Raw genomic sequence first — 18944 nt, 5'->3', positions numbered from 1 at the left:
CCACATTTCTAGAGCAAACCGTAGGAAATCGCAGGCTGGCTCAATTTCTATAATTTTTTACAGCCTTAATGAGGCTCTTGCATACCTGGAACGAGAGAGTCCAATGAACTGAGCGCAGCCCAACTGCAAAATAGCTGCACTGCTCAATCTCAGTAAACAGGTACAATCACGTTAAAATTTCCCCATTTATTTCCATTCCACATTTCAGTGGGGAGTACTGTACTACCAGTTTATGTCAGCAGATGTCATTAGAAGAAGTTGATTTTTTTTTAAAAAGACACGGATCTACTGGATATTTTTTTTTCTTGCCAACAGTGACTCTGGTTCCATGCCTAACAGTTGTGAAATATTAGTGAGCAACATCAAACTATTTCTTACATAGTTATATCAAATGTAATCTGTTTGGTAACAATGGATATCCTGGCTCCAATTCACTAGAGTTTGAGCTTTTCAGTACCGTCACCTTGTAATCTGGGCATCAATACTCTATGAATGACAACACATGGCTTTATAGTTACAAGATAATTGGACACTGAACACACAATGATACTGAAATTAAGGCTGTAAATATAATCAGTATCACTGTCCACGAGTTAATTTAAAATATAAATGAATCTTTTTTTTTGATGTTTATGCTTTCTGTCCTTGGGTCTCTCGGAGTCAGTCAGTGCTGCTCTTGAACCATTACTAGGTACTGTGCAGGAGCGCCTAGGGAAGATTTCCCCTTCCTCCTCGAGGAAGGCCCAGTACTTTTGCTGAACTCCGCCCCTCTCCCTCCCCCTCACTTGGTGGCCAACTGCAGGAGTGTCCCCATGTCTCACCGCACTGCGGCACATCGCACCACAACACTCCTCGCACCGCCTGATCTCATCAGCCTCATCAGAAACAAGACTTGTAAAACTGGGGCTGTTTTCGTTAGGACAACGGAAATTAAGGGGTGATTTGATAGAGGGGATTAAAATCATGACGCGATGGGACAGCTGATAGAAACAGAGAAATTGAGGGATCTAGAATGAGGGGACATAGCTATAAGAATACATGCAAGAGATATACATCAATCAATATACTGTCAACCATGAGGGATTATGGAGTGTCCTCCTCAAATTCGGCTGCCCTCAAAAGTTTGTCACCATCCTCCACCTGCTTCACGACGACATGCAAGCCGTGATCCTGAGCAACAGTTCCACCACAGACCCAATTCATGTACGGACCGGGGTCAAGCAAGGCTGTGTCATCACACCAACGCTCTTCTCGACCTTCCTTGCAGCAATGCTCCATCTCACCCTCAGTAAGCTCCCTGCTGGAGTGGAGCTAATTTACAGAACAAATGGGAAACTGTTCAACCTCCGTCGCCTTCAGTCCAGATCCAAGGTCGTCCCTTCCTCTGTCGTCAAATTACAGTATGCAGACGACGCATGCATCTGCGCACAGAGGTCGAACTCCAAACCATCGTTAACACCTTCACCGAAGCGTACGAGAACATGGGCCTTACACTAAACATCCGGAAGACAAAGGTCCTCTACCAACCTGCCCCGGCCACACTACTGCCTCCCGATTATCAAAATCCATGACAGGGCCTTGGGCAACGTGGACCACTTTCCATACCTCGGGAGTCTACCGTCAACAAGGGCAGATGTCGATGACGAAGTCCAACACCGCCTTCAGTGTGCCAGTGCAGCCTTCGGTTGCATGAGGAAGAGAATGTTTGAAGACCAGGACCTCAAACCCAGCACCAAGCTCATGGTCTACAGAGCAGTAGTAATACCCGCCCTCCTGTATGCCTCAGAGACATGGACCATGTACAGCAGGCACCTCAAAGCACCGGAGAGGTACCACCAACGCTGCCTCCGCAAGATCCTGCAAATCCATTGGCAGGATAGGGGCACCAATGTCAGTGTTCTCGCTCAGGCCAACATCCCCAGCATCGAAGCTTTGACCACGTTCGATCAGCTCCAATGGACGGGTCACATCGTCCGCATGCCCGATACGAGACTCCCAAAACAAGCGCTCTACTCGGAGCTCCGACATGACAACAGAGTCCCAGGTGGGCAGAGGGAACGCTTCAAGGACACCCTCAAAGCCTCCTTGAAAAAGTGCAACATCCCCACCGACACCTGGGAATCCCTGGCCCAAGACCACACAAAGTGGAGGAGAAGCATCTGGGAAGGCGCCGAATACCTCGAGTCTCTTCGCCGGGAGCAAGCAGAAGCCAAGCGCAAACAGCGGAAGGAGCGCACGTCAACCCAAGCACCCCACCCACCCGCCCCTTCAACCACCGTCTGCCCCACCTGTGACAGAGACTGCAGGTCCTGCATTGGACTCATCAGCCACCTGAGAACTCATTTTTAATGTGGAAGCAAGTCATCTTCGGTTCCAAGGGACTGCCTAAGAAAGAGATATAGGGCAGAAAGCTGGAGAAACTCATTTGGCAGAGGGTTGTGAGACAGTGGAATTCACTACCAGAGTTAGTGACTGACCCAGAGAACATGTCACCATTTCGATAGTTGAAGGAAAGAGTAATAAAAGGTATATGGGAACAGAGCAGGCAAATGAGATTAGGACTACTGCTCATGTGGAGTATAAACACCAACCAAACAGCCTGTTTCTGTGTTGTAAATTCCATGCATTTCAGTAAACAATCATTTTTTTTTTTTTTTTTAACAATAATAGATTGCACCTTATTTACCTTTCATATAACTTGGTTTTCGCTATTAAAAAAAAAATCCAGTGTCCAGATTAACATCCTATAAGCACATTACAGAAAACTGAACCAAACCCTTTGGCAATTTTAAAATGTTCCTTGCTCACTTTACTAAAAGAAATTCTAAACCTAATCCCCTGTGCCATCAGTTTAACTAGCCCTCACCTGAATTCAGGCTCTGAAAAGTGGCTCCCCTTGTCCAAACAGGTAATTAAATCTGTGGGGAAAAATTACAGAAAATTAGGCAAATGTCAATCAGAAACACAGAAATCATAACAGTCATTTGTGTTTTATGGAACGAATATATATAAAAAATTAAAAATAAATCCCCAAGATTACACTTCAGAATTAAAAATAATTTTCATGACATAATTCTCAAGGCGCCTACCAACAGATTCCCCATGTCAGACAGCATGCCAAGGGGCACAGCTCTGGCATGTTGGTAGGAACAGCATCTTACATTTAAATATGTAGCTTTTCATGTTTTTAAAATTTTTATTGTGCCTTTAACATTGTAAAACGTCCCAAGACGCTGCACAGGAGTATTTTAAGACAACAAAAAAAATCTGACACCGATCCACATAAGGATAAATTAGGGCAGGTGACCAAAAGCTTGGTCAAAGAGGTAGGTTTTAAGGAGCATCTTAAAGGAGGAAAGAAAGGTAACCAAACATCCCAAAGCACTCTCCAATGGAAAGGTAGACACCAACAGGGGATAGGAAGGAAGCTGTGGTTGGATGTGTGGAGGACTAAAGCCATGATCAAACGGATGAGTCTTGAGGAAGCTCCTAATAATGGGGGGGGGGGGGGGGGGGAAGAAAGAGGGGTAGCAAGGGCAAAGGGTTTAGGAAGAAAATTCTAGAATGCAAGGGTTTGGAGTCTCAAAGGCCCTGCCACTAGTGGTTGAGGGGACTAAGGCAAATGGTGCACAGTAGACTAGAATCAGAAGCATGGAGAGTGCAAGGTGAGATGTTGGGCTGGAGAATACTGCAAAGGTAGGGTGTAATGAGACCAAGGAGGGATTGGAAAACAAGGATTTGAGTCAATACAACAAAAGGGGCAGGGAACCAATGGAGGCGGGTGAGAATGGGTGTGATGGGTGCATCGGATTTTGTGCAAGCTGTAGAGCTCAGGGTCAAACAAGTGCTTAAACTGTACACAGTGAACTGAATCGAATCTGAAGTAGCAGCATGGAATGGAGGGAGATGGAATCAGTACCCGAGGTGCAAAGCTCCTCAGAGGAGCTAAATAAGATGGCTTCGGCCTTGTAAATATTGAGCAGGAAAAAGTTCTAGCTTAACCAGGACTTGATGTTAGAGTGGCAGTTAGACAGTACAGTGGTGGTTGTCGAATCAAGGGTGGGGGCCAGAGAGGTAGAGCTGCATGTCATCAGTGTACATATGGAAGCTGACCCCACATTTGTAGCTGATACTGCCGAGAGGCCACATGTAGGTAAGGAATAGGAGGGATCAAGACCATGCAGGAAGTGCAGTTCATTGATAATAAGGTTGCCAGGCAGGTTTGCCCCTGCATAAAGACCTGGAGTTGTTTGGCTCACCCATTCCCTTCAATAGATTGGAAGCAGGCACCACAGAAACCTAGCAACAGATGGAATGTTAGCAGCTTGGAGAATGTGAGCCTTCGTATTATCAATGCACGACTGTGTGTGCATTGCAAGCCAAGAAGAAACCAATTATCTGACTATGAACCATTTAGTGTGACCAAAAATCAAACTGCGCAATAACAGAACGCAAGTACATTGCATGTGTCACAGGAAACGCAAGCAGATGACTATTAGGTGCATCATGACCACAGCAACATCCCAGCCAAGGGTCTGATTCTAATCAATCAGTGTTCTGTGCATGAATCAAAAGCTGAACTACAATAGGTAATATTCCAACTTTCTTCCGTGTATCAGAAGATTTGACGTACGCTGCACACGCTTTTCCGACCATTTAAATTAATGGCCATAAAATCATGCGCCTGAATTTCCGATACGCACCGTTAGCATGTGAGGTTCCTCGTCCTGAGTGAGAAGTTGAAAAATTACCCCTCATGACTTTACATTAAAAGGACAATATTAACTGATCCACTTTGTGCCGATTGCATTCAACACAGCACAGTTGCTTTGACAGGAAGTGGAATTTCCCACTTCGAGGGCAGCATACTTGACTGCTGTGGTCAGCTAATCAATGAGCTCCACCACTGCCAATGATACCGAAAGGTCAGCGTTACACTCGAGTAACATTAGAGCTCCACTGATGTGTGAATCACATGTTGGCCACTGTATACCTCAGAACCAGCTAGCCAACAGGAAACAAAGTGATATCGAGCTGAATTCCTACACCATGTCCTCCCTTGCAGGTGTTCGAACAGCTGCACAAATTTTACTCATGCCCACCCCATGGAATAATAATTTTTTTTTTTTTTTTTTTTTTTTTAAACCATAGGTACTGGGAGGGGAATGCAAATTTTTCTCCTTAAAAGCCCTCAATTAAGAATGTCATTTAATTGAAGGAATACAGAACGTAGGGTTGAAAGTCCCAGCTCAGGTTCTGAGGTGGGCTGACTAAATTTAGAACGATCACAAACTAATGTTCATGGAAAAAGTCCCTGAAAATCATCCAAATGAGGACGCTTCACACAAAAATGAGTCCAACTGTTATTACTTATTACCACATAGCATGAAGCAGCTTGAAACTGTGTGTACACGGCGTGAGCCAGCAAGAAGTTTGCGAAGAGGCACTAAAATATTTACTGTGACTTCCTGCCTTCTACATTACAGGGATTCCTGCACCTCTTTAACCACAATGCGCTTTGGCGGCAGCGCAGCACCTGTGTAAGATGCCAACGGCTCTTGCAAGATGTTTAAGATTGGTCAAAGCACACTAGAAGCTGTAGATTATTCCTATCGCTAGGAATCTGGCTCCCTTTCTCCTAGCTAGATGTCCCTGCAGCTAGAAAAAGGGTGGATTAATTTAGGAACAAGATGGGGAAAAGGAATTGGCTGGGCTAGGAGGTTAGAAAATAATTTAGGAGAAAAGGCAAACTTACATAGCGAAGAAACAGACCACGACTGAAGAACACCGATACAATCCTGTAGAATGGAATGCTTTAAATATTCTTTCCCACATTTCCATTTGAGTTATATATTTTAATATTGTAATACATAAAGAAAATGATTTCAGTAATAAGAATCATTGCAACAATGTTCTCACCATGAAATGCAAGACCATTTTGATGAAGGTGAATTCTTCAGTCTGGTTTTCACTGCTCCCTCCAATACTTTCCTTCTGCTCATAGCTAGACTTTACGAACCAAAAACCACATCTAAAAATTAACCCTGAATCACAGTAAGTCGCTTGCTTAAGAATATGTGGGATGTCCATTATGCTCTCGCTCCCGTCACCTCAGAATATGGAAAAATAACTCACCACTAGACTGCTGTATACAAGTTATATAAAAGCTACAGGCTACCCAAACTTCCTGGGCCTGGAGAGGAGCAGCAGCAGCACAGTTTGGGTGGGCAGACCGGAATCTGGGACTTGGTTTCCCCAGGTCTCCACCCCTTTTTTTATGCTGCTAAATTTTGCCAGAAGTGGGGGCTCACGTTTCGTGCGTTCGCCCCACCCTCCATATAGATGTCACCGGAATAGACTGGCGGCATGACATCATCCATCTGAAATGCCATCAGTTCTACCTCAGTTAGCCCCCAGTTCTAAGTGTACCTGGCGGAGTGGTATGTTGGTGGGTCATAAAGAGAACTAGTGCTTTTAAAAAAAAAATGAAACTTTGCTGCTACATTAAATGGACATTTTTGAGGCAATATGCATTTTACTTTGTTTTCCATCCCAAAGTAGGCAGTAATTCACAGGAAATTCCAGCCAGTATGTCTTCCAACAGCATCCTCCATTTTGAACTCAGCTATTTTAAAATCATACAAAGAAATAAAGATTTTTTGTCACTATGATGTCACATATGGTTTAATTTCAGTGTGTACTATCGCCATCACCAAACTAACCAAGAACTGCTAATGTACTAACAGACAGCAGTCGCTTTTAAGTTCTCCTCCAAACCAGGGCAGGTACATTCCTTCAGCGGGCACCACAATAAGTCTCATTCTCCTCACAGTGAGCGTGACAATGGGTCACAATGGCCTTAAGATGCTGCTCACAGTGAGACACATCTGCCCTCATGTTGGAGTTTAGAACGACATCCATTAACCCCACTGAGCAATCCTAATGATGCTGCATTTCTACACTAATCCACAAATCCCCATCAGATTCAACCGTTATCAGACTGCTAATGTTTCGAAGGACCCAATTTCAATCAATTGGAAACTGTTAACAGCAGAGCTATCCTGCACTACCAATCGCAGTTTACTGCTGCAACTGTGAGCTGCAGCAATAATGGGCGGAAAAAGTGGAAAGGATATTTTTAAATAACAAAAACTTGCATTTGTATAGTGCCTTTAACATAGTAAAATGTCCCAAGGCGCTTCACAGGATAGTTATCAAACAAAATTTGACATCAAGCCACACAAGGAGATATTAGGACAGGTGACCAAAAGCTTGGTCAAAGGTTTTAAGGAGCATCTTAAAGGAGAGGTAGAGATGCAGAGAGGTTTAGGGAGGGAATTCCAGAGCTTAGGGCCCAGGCAGCTGAAAGCACGGCCACCAATGGGGGAGCGATTAAAATCAGGGATGCGCAAGAGGCCAAAATTGGAGGAGCGCAGAGATCTTGGAGGGTTGTAGGGCAGGAGGATGTTACAGAAAGAGGAATGGGCGAGATCATGGAGGGATTTGAAAACAAGGATGAGAATTTTAAAATCGCGGCATTGCTGGACCGGGAGCCAATGTAGGTCAGCGAGCACAGGTGTGATGGGTGAAAAGGACGTGCGAGTTAGGGTACAGGCAAAGAGTTTTGGATGAGCTCAAAGTTTACGGAGGGTGACAGGCAAGAGGCTGACCAGGAATAGTCGAGTCTAGAGGTAACAAAGGGATGGATGAGGGTTTCAGCAGCAGATGTACTGAGGCAGGGTCGGAGACGGGCGATGTTACGGAGGTGGAAGTAGGTGGTCTTGGTGATGAAGCGCAAAAGGGCTCGGAAGCTCATCTCAGCGTCAAATAGGACACCAAGGTTGCGAACGATCTGGTTCAGCCTCAGACAGTGGCCAGGGAGAGGGATGGAGTTGGTGGCTAGAGAATTAATTAACAATAAGATCGAAAATTAATTAACAAAAAGAAAAAAATCAATGGCACTTAAGTAAAAAGGAGAGTACAAATGAGTTTTTGAAGGAACAGAGGAGGCTGCTTATTTACTTCAACTAGACAATCCTGCTCATAATGCGAAGGAATAAGGACGAATAGGGAGATAATATAACAATTTAAGAAAAACACAAATAGGACAGTGCACAAAACAAAAAAAATCAATACTAGCATCTGGTAGAATGCTTTGTTAGACAGTGAAAATCAAGAAGTTAAAAAGGAAAAGAAATGATGTCCCTGATCCCAGTTATATTCTCTGAAATTGTACAATACAGTAGCCACAGTATGTAATACTTATTCGCATGCAGTTGACATCATGATTGGCTGCAAGATAGTCACCCAGTTGTTCCCTAAACACATACGCAAAAGTCCAGCGCTGCACAGAAACGGGATGCAGTCCTCAAACCCCACTCCCCCACACGCTCCCACCAAGGGACATGTCAGCATTTCTACGCCAAAGAAAACTAAACAAAACTGACCAGATTTTTCATCCAGAAAATATATTTTATTAATGTGCTGCTCTTGCCTGTTTGAAAAGCGATAAAAGCCTGCCCACCCTTGTTGTCCAGGAACAAGATTGCGCACGGAAGGGGGAGCAAAAATAACTTTAACTAAATTATAACTTAGAGAGAATGAAAATATATTATAGACTGCAGCACGCATTCATTTTGGACTCCTCAGAGTTTGGCCAGTGAGCTGAAGGTAACTGGACTGTATACATCTGCACAGCATACATCTGCACAGCATCAGCCTGGAGCAGGCAGGCTTTAAGCCGATAGGTCACCAGTGATTCGCCCCACTGTGTTATGCAGTGGATACATTTTGAGCTGTAGCCTTGCCACGGGAACACGAACAACCAAAATAGAAGCACTGGTCTGTCCGTAGGGTTAAAATCATCACGACTGCACTCATACACTGGATATCACAGGCAAGGCACTGGAAATGAAGAGTGCACAGAAGCAGTTACAGCATACTGCTGTACGCCTATTACAGTTTAGCCCCAGGCTGAAAAAGAACAAATTGTTGCCAACTTTGGCTTGAACTCAAATTTGCTCTTCCTCCAGGACACAAACAAAGGCTTGGTGGGTCAGTACAAGGTCAGTGAAATACCCTGTAGTAAAGCATCTTTTCTGTTCAGATTTGCGCTCCACCCTCTGGCCAAAAACCCATTTATCCTGCACTGTCTAGCCCAAAACATCTGCTTGTAGGTCAAACAAGCAACAAGAGTTTTGTGATTAATATGGGCCAAATAACCAACTGACTGGAAGTTCAAAATGCAGTGTTCATCGGGATTACTGACGAATACAACTGGCCACGGAAATGCTAAGAGCTTGCCCCACGGTGCCAGAGTACAAACTCCCTGGGACTGCTGCACACAACAACAAATATGGTGATCTTAGAGATGCATCTGTCCTTGAGACAGCCGTCTCTGGATGTACCCTGCTGTTTTTTTTTGTTATGCGAGGTGGCTGTACTGATTTGTATTTTACTGTCTTTGTTTGAACTAGATTTTGAAGAGTATAATATTTCTCTATGGTTAATTGCAGCATTTTCTTCTCAGCAATTATCTAGCAGTCGAGCCCAGGCTGGTTGCATAATGATTTGGAGTGCTGATTAGTAAACAAAGGTAGGATCGTTATGTATAATCCCAAGCATTTCAGGCCACACCTAATGGGCCTAGGTGTCACTTCATTCCATTCGCACAGTTTAGCAATAGACATTTGGGAGCCTCATGCTCAACACATCAAAAGGCAGCAACTTTGATTGAAACCCCCAACCTCACAGATTTAAGGTGGGAGGGGGCGGGGGAGGGTGGTTTGTCTGTCTGCCTATCTCTTTTTTTGGGCACAGCGGGTGAGCCGTAGCCCTAGCACGCAGCAACATTCTGTTACAATCCCTGGATTATAAAATCATTTAGCTGGACTTTGGGCAGGAAAAGATGCACTCCAGATCACAGAGGATGTGAGGTTTGCTTGTGAGAGTGACCGGTGACGCTGAACCTGAACCCAAGAGGATATCCAGCGTAACATACTTCAGATTTCAATTCCAACCACTGCTGCAAAGTGACAAACTAACCGTCAAAAACGTACTGACATCCAGTAGCAATGGCCCCCAATGGGTGAGAACACAGGAGTGCTCACCACAGCAAGGAATTCCTTCAGGAGAGGGCAATCTTTTCCAGTACTCAGATATGTCAAATGTGAATGTAGAGAATGACTGCCACTATTGTAGTAGCAACAGTGTACTAGCTAACTGAAACAGTAGGAATGCACACACTGTAAGGAACAGATAGAAATGTCATTACTTGTCACAAATACAGAAGTAGATACAGGTTGAGCGCCCAAAATCCAGAGTTCCGGAATCCAGGACGATTGGTGGCAGGGTCGTCCGGAATCCGTAAAATGTTCCGGAATCCGGACACCCGGTTTCCGCCACCAGCTGGGCCCAGGCATTTCCGGACTCGGAATGTGTTTCTGATGTCCAAAGTCCGGAAACGCCCGAGCCCAGGTTGCAATATTTCCGGACTTCGGGCATCAGAAACACATTCCGAAGTCCGGAAAAACACAAAAACCGGCTCGGGGACATTCAACCTGTATGAGTAACAGACAAGCATTCAGCATATAGGAAGCCACTACATTATGCACCTTTAGTTAACCAGCCTGGAGGTCAAAAGCAAGAGGACGGGAATATAATTCCTGCTCCTCCTGACTCCACATCAAAATTTAAAAAAAACATTATTTTTTAAACTTACCTTTATGGTGGCAGCTGCTTGCTAGGTCGCATCCACGCCAACAAAACCTCAGTGGAGCAGTCCCGGCGCAGGGCAGCCCAATTTCCCAGAAGGGTCCTAAAACAGGCCTTAGGCCCCCCCTCATCAGTATATCTTGATGAGGGCGGTGGCCAATGTCCCCAGTAATTTTTATTTTAGGTGTGCTGTCCCTTTAAATTTGCTGCGTGGTATCTTTTCCAGCTTGGGGGTATGTTGGAGGTTGCCCTTTAAGCCACGTCGCACTGTTTCAGTATGCCAATGTGCTGCCCAGGACAGGAACTTTGCAAACCACTGATTTCCAGCCCCGCATAGTTAATTTTGCATATACAGTAATGTGGATAATGTACTTTACCTTGGCTCCTGATATAGTACTTTATGCCAGTCACAGCATGGCCAAGCCTGCTGCCCTGCACCACATGCCCTGGCTACGGAGATATACAAGGGAAACTAAATTAATAGGGGCCACATTGTAATGATTAGTTGAAGTAGGAACTTTATTACTAAAGCTTTTCAGAACATGTGGCTACATTCTGACCACATGAGCATTCTAACTAGACAGTTTTCTTAACAAATGAAAGGGTTGAGCTAAATTAAAAAAAAGTCAGGGGCTTGGTATGTAAAACTATTGAAAAATCCTTGCTGAGAGATGCCAACTTTCCGACCGTGGCTCATGTTCCTCCCTGCCTCCCCCTCAGTCTTCATTTCCCGCCCATGCCCAACCAACTGCCTCCCAGAAACACACATGCTTCACTGGATCCCGTGGGATTAGGCAACATAGGGATTTTTTTTCAAAAATAGGGGTATTCCGGTGAAGCTGATGCAGTGTTCGAGATTGATTACAGCTGTTTAGGATCTACAATGGTTTTTAATTTAAATTCAGGTCCAAAGATTTCAGAGATATCTATAGTGATGGTGTCCAAAGGGACCAGTAGTTTGATCGGGCATCTTTCTGTTTTACGTGTAGGGCTGGCACAGTGTGACATTTTGAAGGTATGATAAGTATTTCATTTTAATTAGGTTGAAAATGATAAGTCAGAATCGCAGTCTACTTTGGTATCTCATGAATTGTGTTTTACTTGAAAATGGATCCACCTTTGTAAGCAAAAAAAAAGTTTAATGAATCCTTCTGACTGATACTGATTATTGTAATTATAATTACAAAAAATATTTTAACATGTGATTTTACATATTGTGATGTTAGGACATTCCCACAATGTGTGTGGTTGGTAACACCCTACCATTGCTGTAATAGTAATAATTACTGTAATATAATTACTTAACTACATTGCAATAAAAACCTCTTCATTTGGTCTGTGAGAATAAAGCATTTCAAAATTAATTTACACTTCTAGAATCAATGCTTTTTTAAATTACGAAACACGATGGTGAAACATTAAACAATGCACATTTGAGGAAATGCTGGGCTAATGATGGCTTGGCGTTTTACGGGTACAGGCCTGGCCGGAGGTGGCATACTAACAATTGGTTAAAGAGGTTAAAACATGGGGCTAAATTTGGAGGACGGCTGGGGTCAGAGAGAGGGAGAGCGCGAATGGGCTGTGGTCGGACAGAGAGAGAGGGAGGGCTGGGGTGGGAGAAAGAGAAAGAGAGAGAGAGAGAGAGAGAGACACTCTCTTTAATATTTACATAAATAAATTGGCAAAACTACTTGAACAATCTACAGCACCCGGCCTCACCCTATATGAATCCAAGGTTAAATTCCTCCTCTATGCAGATGACCTGGTTCTGCTGTCACCAACTAAGGAGGGTCTACAGCAGAACCTGGATCTGCTGGAGTCATTCTGCCAGACCTGGGCCCTGACAATAAATCCCCAAAAAACCAAAGTCCTTGTGTTCCAGCAAAGATCCAAACATCAGGGACCCAAAATAAATTTCACACTAGGAACAACCAAAATTGATCAAACCACTAACTACACATACTTGGGCTTAAAAATCAGTTCTACGGGAAATTTTCATCTGGCTGTGAATGAACTGAAAGAGAAAGCAAGAAGGGCTTTCTATGCCATTAAAAAATCAATCCAAATAGAAATCCCAATTAGCATTTGGCTCAAAATTTTCAAATCAGTAATTGAACCAATTGCACTCTATGGCAGTGAGGTGTGGGGACCGCTAACACAACAAGAATTTGCAAAATGGGACAAACATCCAATTGAGATCCTACATGCAGAATTCTGTAAAAGTATCCTCTGGACTCAAAGGAAAACCGTAAACAATGCATGCAGGGCAGAACTAGGCCAATATCCATTAATAATCACTATCCAAAAAAGAGCCACCAAATTTTGGAAACACCTAGAAATGAGCAACCCCCAATGCTATCATTACGAAGCCCTGAAATGCCAAGAGAGGACCATAAAGAAGAATACCCTCAGTCAACTAGTCCTGGGACTCAGTGAAGTAACTACTAACAACAACCAGCCCCAGGACAGTGACAGCGTAACACAAAGAATTCGACCCAACACAATCGTCGCTAAGCAAAAGGAAAAATATGTCATATTGGGCAGAAACAACAAAAACCCAAAGCAAACTCAAATGCTACTTGGCCCTAAACAGACAATGCAACATGGCTGATTACCTGACCAGGGTAAAGGATAGCAAACTGAGAAAAACCTTGACAATGTACAGACTTAGTGAACATAGCCTGGCGATCGAAAAAGGTAGACACAGGCAGGCCCGGCTACCAAGAGAGGACAGGATATGCTCTCACTGCAGTCAGGGAGTGGAGGAGACAGAGATGCACTTCCTCACAGCTTGTAGAAAATATCAGGGCATAAGGGAGAATTTCTACCCAAAATTCACAAAAATATGCCCGGAATTCAGAAATTTGAATGACGACCAAAAACTCCCATACCTACTAGGGGAAGAGAGAAATTGTGTAACCTTAGCGGCACACTACGTTACAGCTTGCCATAAACAGAGGGACAACCACTAAATATAAGAAAAGAGTATATACAAATTATATGAATGTATATTTATACACTCAGGGATATATGTTTGTACACTGTATGGATAGATCTGTATTTTTGTGTACAACCATGAATGTTTTTCGATGCTTTGGCAACATAAGATGTACCTTGTCATGCCAATAAAGCGATTTGAATTGAATTGAGAGAGAGAGAGAGAGAGAGAGAGAGAGAGAGAGAGAGAGAGAGAAAGAAAGAAAGAAAGAAAGAAAGGGCTGGGGTGGAGAGAGAGAGAGAGAGAGAGAGAGAGAGAGAGAGAGAGAGAGAGAGAGGAGAGAGCTGGGGTGGTGACGGCTGGAGTAAGAGATCGCGGGGCGAGGTCAGCTGGTCGCGGGGATGGGGAAATCCCGGCAGGTTTGCTTGAGGTGCCGAGGGGAAGCACTCCTGCTCCACTGGCCCACAAGCAGTGCGTGAAAAGCACGTGCCTGCTGGATCAGGCAGCTCCCGCCTCCCTTTAGGTGCCAGTTTTCCTGAACCCTGGGAAACCCGGCCTGCAGATGTTAAATTTAAATAGCTCCTAAAATCTGAGGCAGGGAGACTCATTTAAGTGTTGCATTTACCGCCACTCCCCTCCAGAGTGGGCTACTCGGCCAACCCCAAATCCGGAAGTATGGGCATTTGTAGCAGGTTGGAGTCGGGTTTCACATTTTTCCATTATACCCTCCCCCCATCACCCTTCCCTCCACTGTCCCTCTCCTGCCCGTCGTGGGAGGTTACAATGACCACGCACTGACTGCGTGTGGAATGGAGAGCGAGGTATATACTCCCAGACATTCACCAGTGCCACTCAAACAGCAAACAGGAGGTAAATGAGATGATTCCCTAACCAATATTGATGTCCCATTGAATTTATGCAACATAGTGCCACCCACGTAAATGGAACATTCTTCTAAAATATCAAGACAGGAGTCTAAACTAACGAGATATAATAATCCTCAAGGATTCAGGCTTCAAACAGAATTGGAATCAATAGCTGTGGATGGTGCCGGAGAATCTTGGCCCCAGTGATAATCCTACCCCTTCAGGTTCCATTAGTGAGCCAGCTGGCTGGTCAGTCACCAACAGTGCGCTGGAGTACTGTGGACCTGCATAATTCAAGATTCAGACCACCGAATCGGTCACAGAGGGTGGATTTGCTTTGAGCTTCCACGGCCAGGCAGGTCACCTGTGTTGACCCTAATCTTCACCCCCAAAGAGACCCTGCTTACTTCCCCACCCTTCTGTCCCTAAGGAAGACAGTCACTAGTCGGTAATCAGACAACTGATGAGCATAGATTTGAGCACCTCCCTATGTGGCCAGGTGGCATGGTGAGCAGCACAACTTACCATAAGATGTGCGAGTGCCTTGCCACCATCCTCCTGATCAGAGCATGGACACACACTATAGTAATCTGGGATGTTATGATTAAGGTTATCCACCAGGTGGTGCTGTAGCCAATGCTGCTGCTAAGGTCAGGGGTTGGCTTCCTGCTAAGGTCAGCAAAGGTGCAATGCCTGGATGCAGGCCTGCCTGGTTGTTTCGCAGTCGTTTAATAAAGTACTCGTATTAATTCTAATACCTCGCCTCTTCGAGTTCCTTCTCTCACTACATGGATTTATCACATTTGGCGACGAATTAACAAAAGGACCCTGAATAAAGAAGAAAAGTCTGCCTGGACGTTTAAACAACAAAATCACGAGCTACGGTTAGCTACCAGTTGGAAGAGAGCATGGCTGCCACGGTAGGAACGGTTTCTGCTTTTGATATTCAAGCACAAACCTGGGAGGAATACTGTGAAATGTTGGGTTATTTTTTCGAAGCAAATGAAATAAATGATGCCGGAAAAAGGAAATCCATTCTGCTTAGTTCAGTGGGAAGCCAAACCTACAGTTTGATGAAGAATCTGCTCAGTCCTGAAAAGCCTGGAGACAAATCATTTGTTGAATTAGTGGCCTTGCTAAAAGAACATTTCAACCCTAAGCCTAGTGAGATTGTACAGCGGTTCAAGTTTAATTCAAGGAACAGAAAAGAGGAAGAGAGTGTAATGGACTATGTAGCGGTGTTGCGGAAATTAGCACAAGATTGCAATTATGGGAACAACCTGAAGGAAATGCTGAGAGATAGGCTAGTTTGCGGAATAATGGACGACCGAATGCAGTGCAGATTATTATCCGAGACTGGGCTTACTTATGAAAAAGCATTGGAACTTGCTCAAGCCATAGAGACAGCGAACCGAGATGTAAAAGAAATACAGGGTTCAGACAGGGCTAATGCTAAGCAAGTTGCAGGTCAGGTTGTTGTGCACAAGTTAAACATGCGTCAGAAACCACGACGTGAGCATGGGAAGGCATGTTATAGATGCGGGCAAACAGTTGACTTTGCAAGAAGTGTTGAGTGAACATGTGAATGTGTTCAAGTTGGAACTTGGCACATTTAATGGCCCCCCAGCTAAGATTTATGTAGACAAGGAGGCACCGCCAAGGTTTTTTAAACAATGATCTGTGCCTTATGCCATGAAGCCAAAGGTAGAGGCTGAGCTTGACCGTCTATTGAGAGAGAACATACTGGAGCCAGTGAAATGTTCAGAATGGCCAGCTCCCATAGTACCTGTTTTAAAACCGGACAATTCGGTAAGACTCTGTGGAGACTATAAATTGACAGTCAATCGGGTGTCCAACCTAGAGCAGTATCCTATTCCCAAAACAGAGGGTCTCTTTGCAAACCTGGCTGGAGGAAAGAAATTCACAAAGTTGGATATGAGTCATGCCTACTTGCAGATTACACTGGATGACGAATCAAAGAAGTATGTCACCATAAATACACACAAGGGCTTGTTTACATATAACCGCTTACCGTTTGGTGTCTCATCTAGTCCAGCTATCTTCCAGAGGACAATCGAAGGTGTACTGCAAGGGATTCCACATGTTTCCATCTATCTGGATGACATTCTGGTGACGGGAAGAACCGACCAGGAGCATCTGAGCACTCAAGAGAGGTACTACAGAGATTGGAGAGGGCAGGGTTCCGGCTCAAGAGGAGTAAGTGCACTTTCCTGGGGAATGAGGCAGTGTTCCTGGGACACAGAGTGGACGCCACCGGGCTCCATCCACTCAAGGAGAAGGTACAAGCACTGCAGGATGCCCCTGCTCCTACAAATGTGGCTGAGTTAAAAGCTTACCTGGGACTGCTGAACTATTATAACAGGTTTTTACCAAACTTGTCAACTGTGTTAGCACCCCTTCACAAACTACTGCACAAGGAGACACAGTGACAGTGGGGAGAGGAGCAGGGGGTTTCATTTGAACAGTCCAAGGAACTGATGCTGTCGTCGGATGTGCTGGTTCACTACAATGCAGAGAAAGACATCATTCTCTCTTGTGACGCTTCACCTTACGGGGTGGGGGCAGTTCTTTCACACTGCATGGAAGATGGAACTGAAAGACCAATAGGGTCTATGTCCCGAACTCTAACACCAGCGGAAAAAAACTATTCCCAGTTAGACAAAGAGGGGTTAGCAGTAATGTTTGGGTTACAGAGGTTCCACAAGTACATATATGGCAGGAAGTTCACCATATGCACCGATCATAAACCTCCTCTCTCTTTTCAATGAAATGAAAGCAGTTCCACAGATGGTGTCACCCCGGATCCAGAGGTGGGCCATGACGTTGAGGGCATATGAGTATGTCATCATCTACAAGGCGGGCAAGTACCATGGGAACGCAGATGCCTTGAGCCGTCTTCCACTGCCAGGCACACCTATCCGTGCAGCTCCAGAGGACAGAGTGTTGATGTTGGAGGACACTGACACAGCACTTGTGACTGCAGAGCAAGCAAGAACATGGACAGGTAAAGATCCAGTACTGTCTAGAGTTCGAGAATATGTGGTGAGGGGATGGCCACAGTATCCGGAAGGGGCTGACTTCACACCCTACAGTGTCAGGAAAACAGAGCTGAGTGTGCAGGATGGTTGCGTGTTGTGGGGAGCACGAGTGATTATTCCACAGCCAGCACGACAGTCTATCCTAGAGCAACTACATCAGTGTCATCCTGGGGTCTCGCATATGAAAGCCTTGGCTAGGAGTTACTTGTGGTGGCCAAAGCTAGATGAGGAGATAGAAAATCTAGTCAAGATATGCAGCACTTGTCAGGAACACCGGAAGGCACCAGCAGGGGCTCCTCTCCACCCCTGGGAGTGGCCGGATAAACCATGGAGAAGATTGCACTTAGATTATGCGGGTCCATTCATGGGAAAGATGTTCCTCATAATCATTGATGCACATTCCAAATGGATGGATGTTTATCCTGTAAATTCTGCTTCCGCCACTACTACTATAGACTGCCTGCGTCGGAGCTTCAGTAATCAAGGGCTACCGGAGATCGTGCTAAGTGACAATGCCACTTGTTTTGTGAGCACAGAGACAAAAAAGAGTTCTTGAGGAAAAAATGGCATAGTGCAGGTGACCTCGGCTCCATATCATCCGTCCTCAAATGGACTTGTGGAGAGAGCCGTACAAACATTTAAAGAGATGATGAAAAAAAGTGCAGAAGGGAGTTTAGCAGCCAAAGTGTCACGGGTTCTGTTCAGCTACAGAATAACACCTCAATCCACCACAGGACTCTCTCCTGCTGAGATGTTATTAGGTCGTAGACTATGCTCCACTCTTGACCTTGTCCACCCAGGCCTAAAAAGGAAAATGGAAAACAGACAAAACAAACAAACAAAAAGAGAACCATGACAAAAGAACAAGGAGCCGAAGTTTTTGAGAAGGAGATGCGGTCCTTACCAGGAATTTCAGTTATGGACCCAAGTGGATTCCTGGCTTCATAGACTCAATGACTGGTCCCGTATCATACAAGGTCATGTTGGGTGATGGTAGGGTAGTACGTAGACATGTAGATCAGATACTTACCAGACAAGGGGAAATTGAAATGAAGTTTCCAGATGCAATGGCTGAGGACAGGTTTGCCCCCAGTTATCCAAGTGCATCTGTGGTGCCACCACCAGGGACTGAGACAATTCCACAGGAACCCATTCGTCAAGAGGAAACCATCATTGCAGAGTCAGATACTCCGAGCACTGCTCAGGAGCAGCTGGTGGCTTCACCACAAACAAGCAGGGACTTTACTGTCAGATGTTCACAAAGGTCTCGCAAGCCACCAGAGAGATTGATACTGACCTGTTAGATTCGTCAAGTATGGAACATGGTGAATGGAGACTTCTTATGTGGCCCTTGGGAATGGTTGT

General features: G+C 44.8%; 1 protein-coding gene across 1 annotated transcript in view; it reads right to left on the bottom strand.

Moving 5' to 3' along the window:
- The window catches only part of dcbld2 (discoidin, CUB and LCCL domain containing 2), a 114957-nt gene that overhangs the window by 48059 nt on the left and 47954 nt on the right, over nt 1-18944 (bottom strand). The window contains exon 4 of the mRNA XM_086006989.1: nt 2867-2918. Coding sequence (XP_085863115.1) covers nt 2867-2918 — 52 coding nt within the window. The remainder of the gene's footprint in view (nt 1-2866; nt 2919-18944) is intronic.

This window comes from Somniosus microcephalus, chromosome 14 (genome assembly GCF_052327205.1).
Source record: "Somniosus microcephalus isolate GS21.2 chromosome 14, FLI_Smic_1.0, whole genome shotgun sequence".
Taxonomy (NCBI): domain Eukaryota; kingdom Metazoa; phylum Chordata; class Chondrichthyes; order Squaliformes; family Somniosidae; genus Somniosus; species Somniosus microcephalus.
Note: the sequence above shows the minus strand (reverse complement) of the source record. Positions and strands in the feature narration are given on the sequence as shown.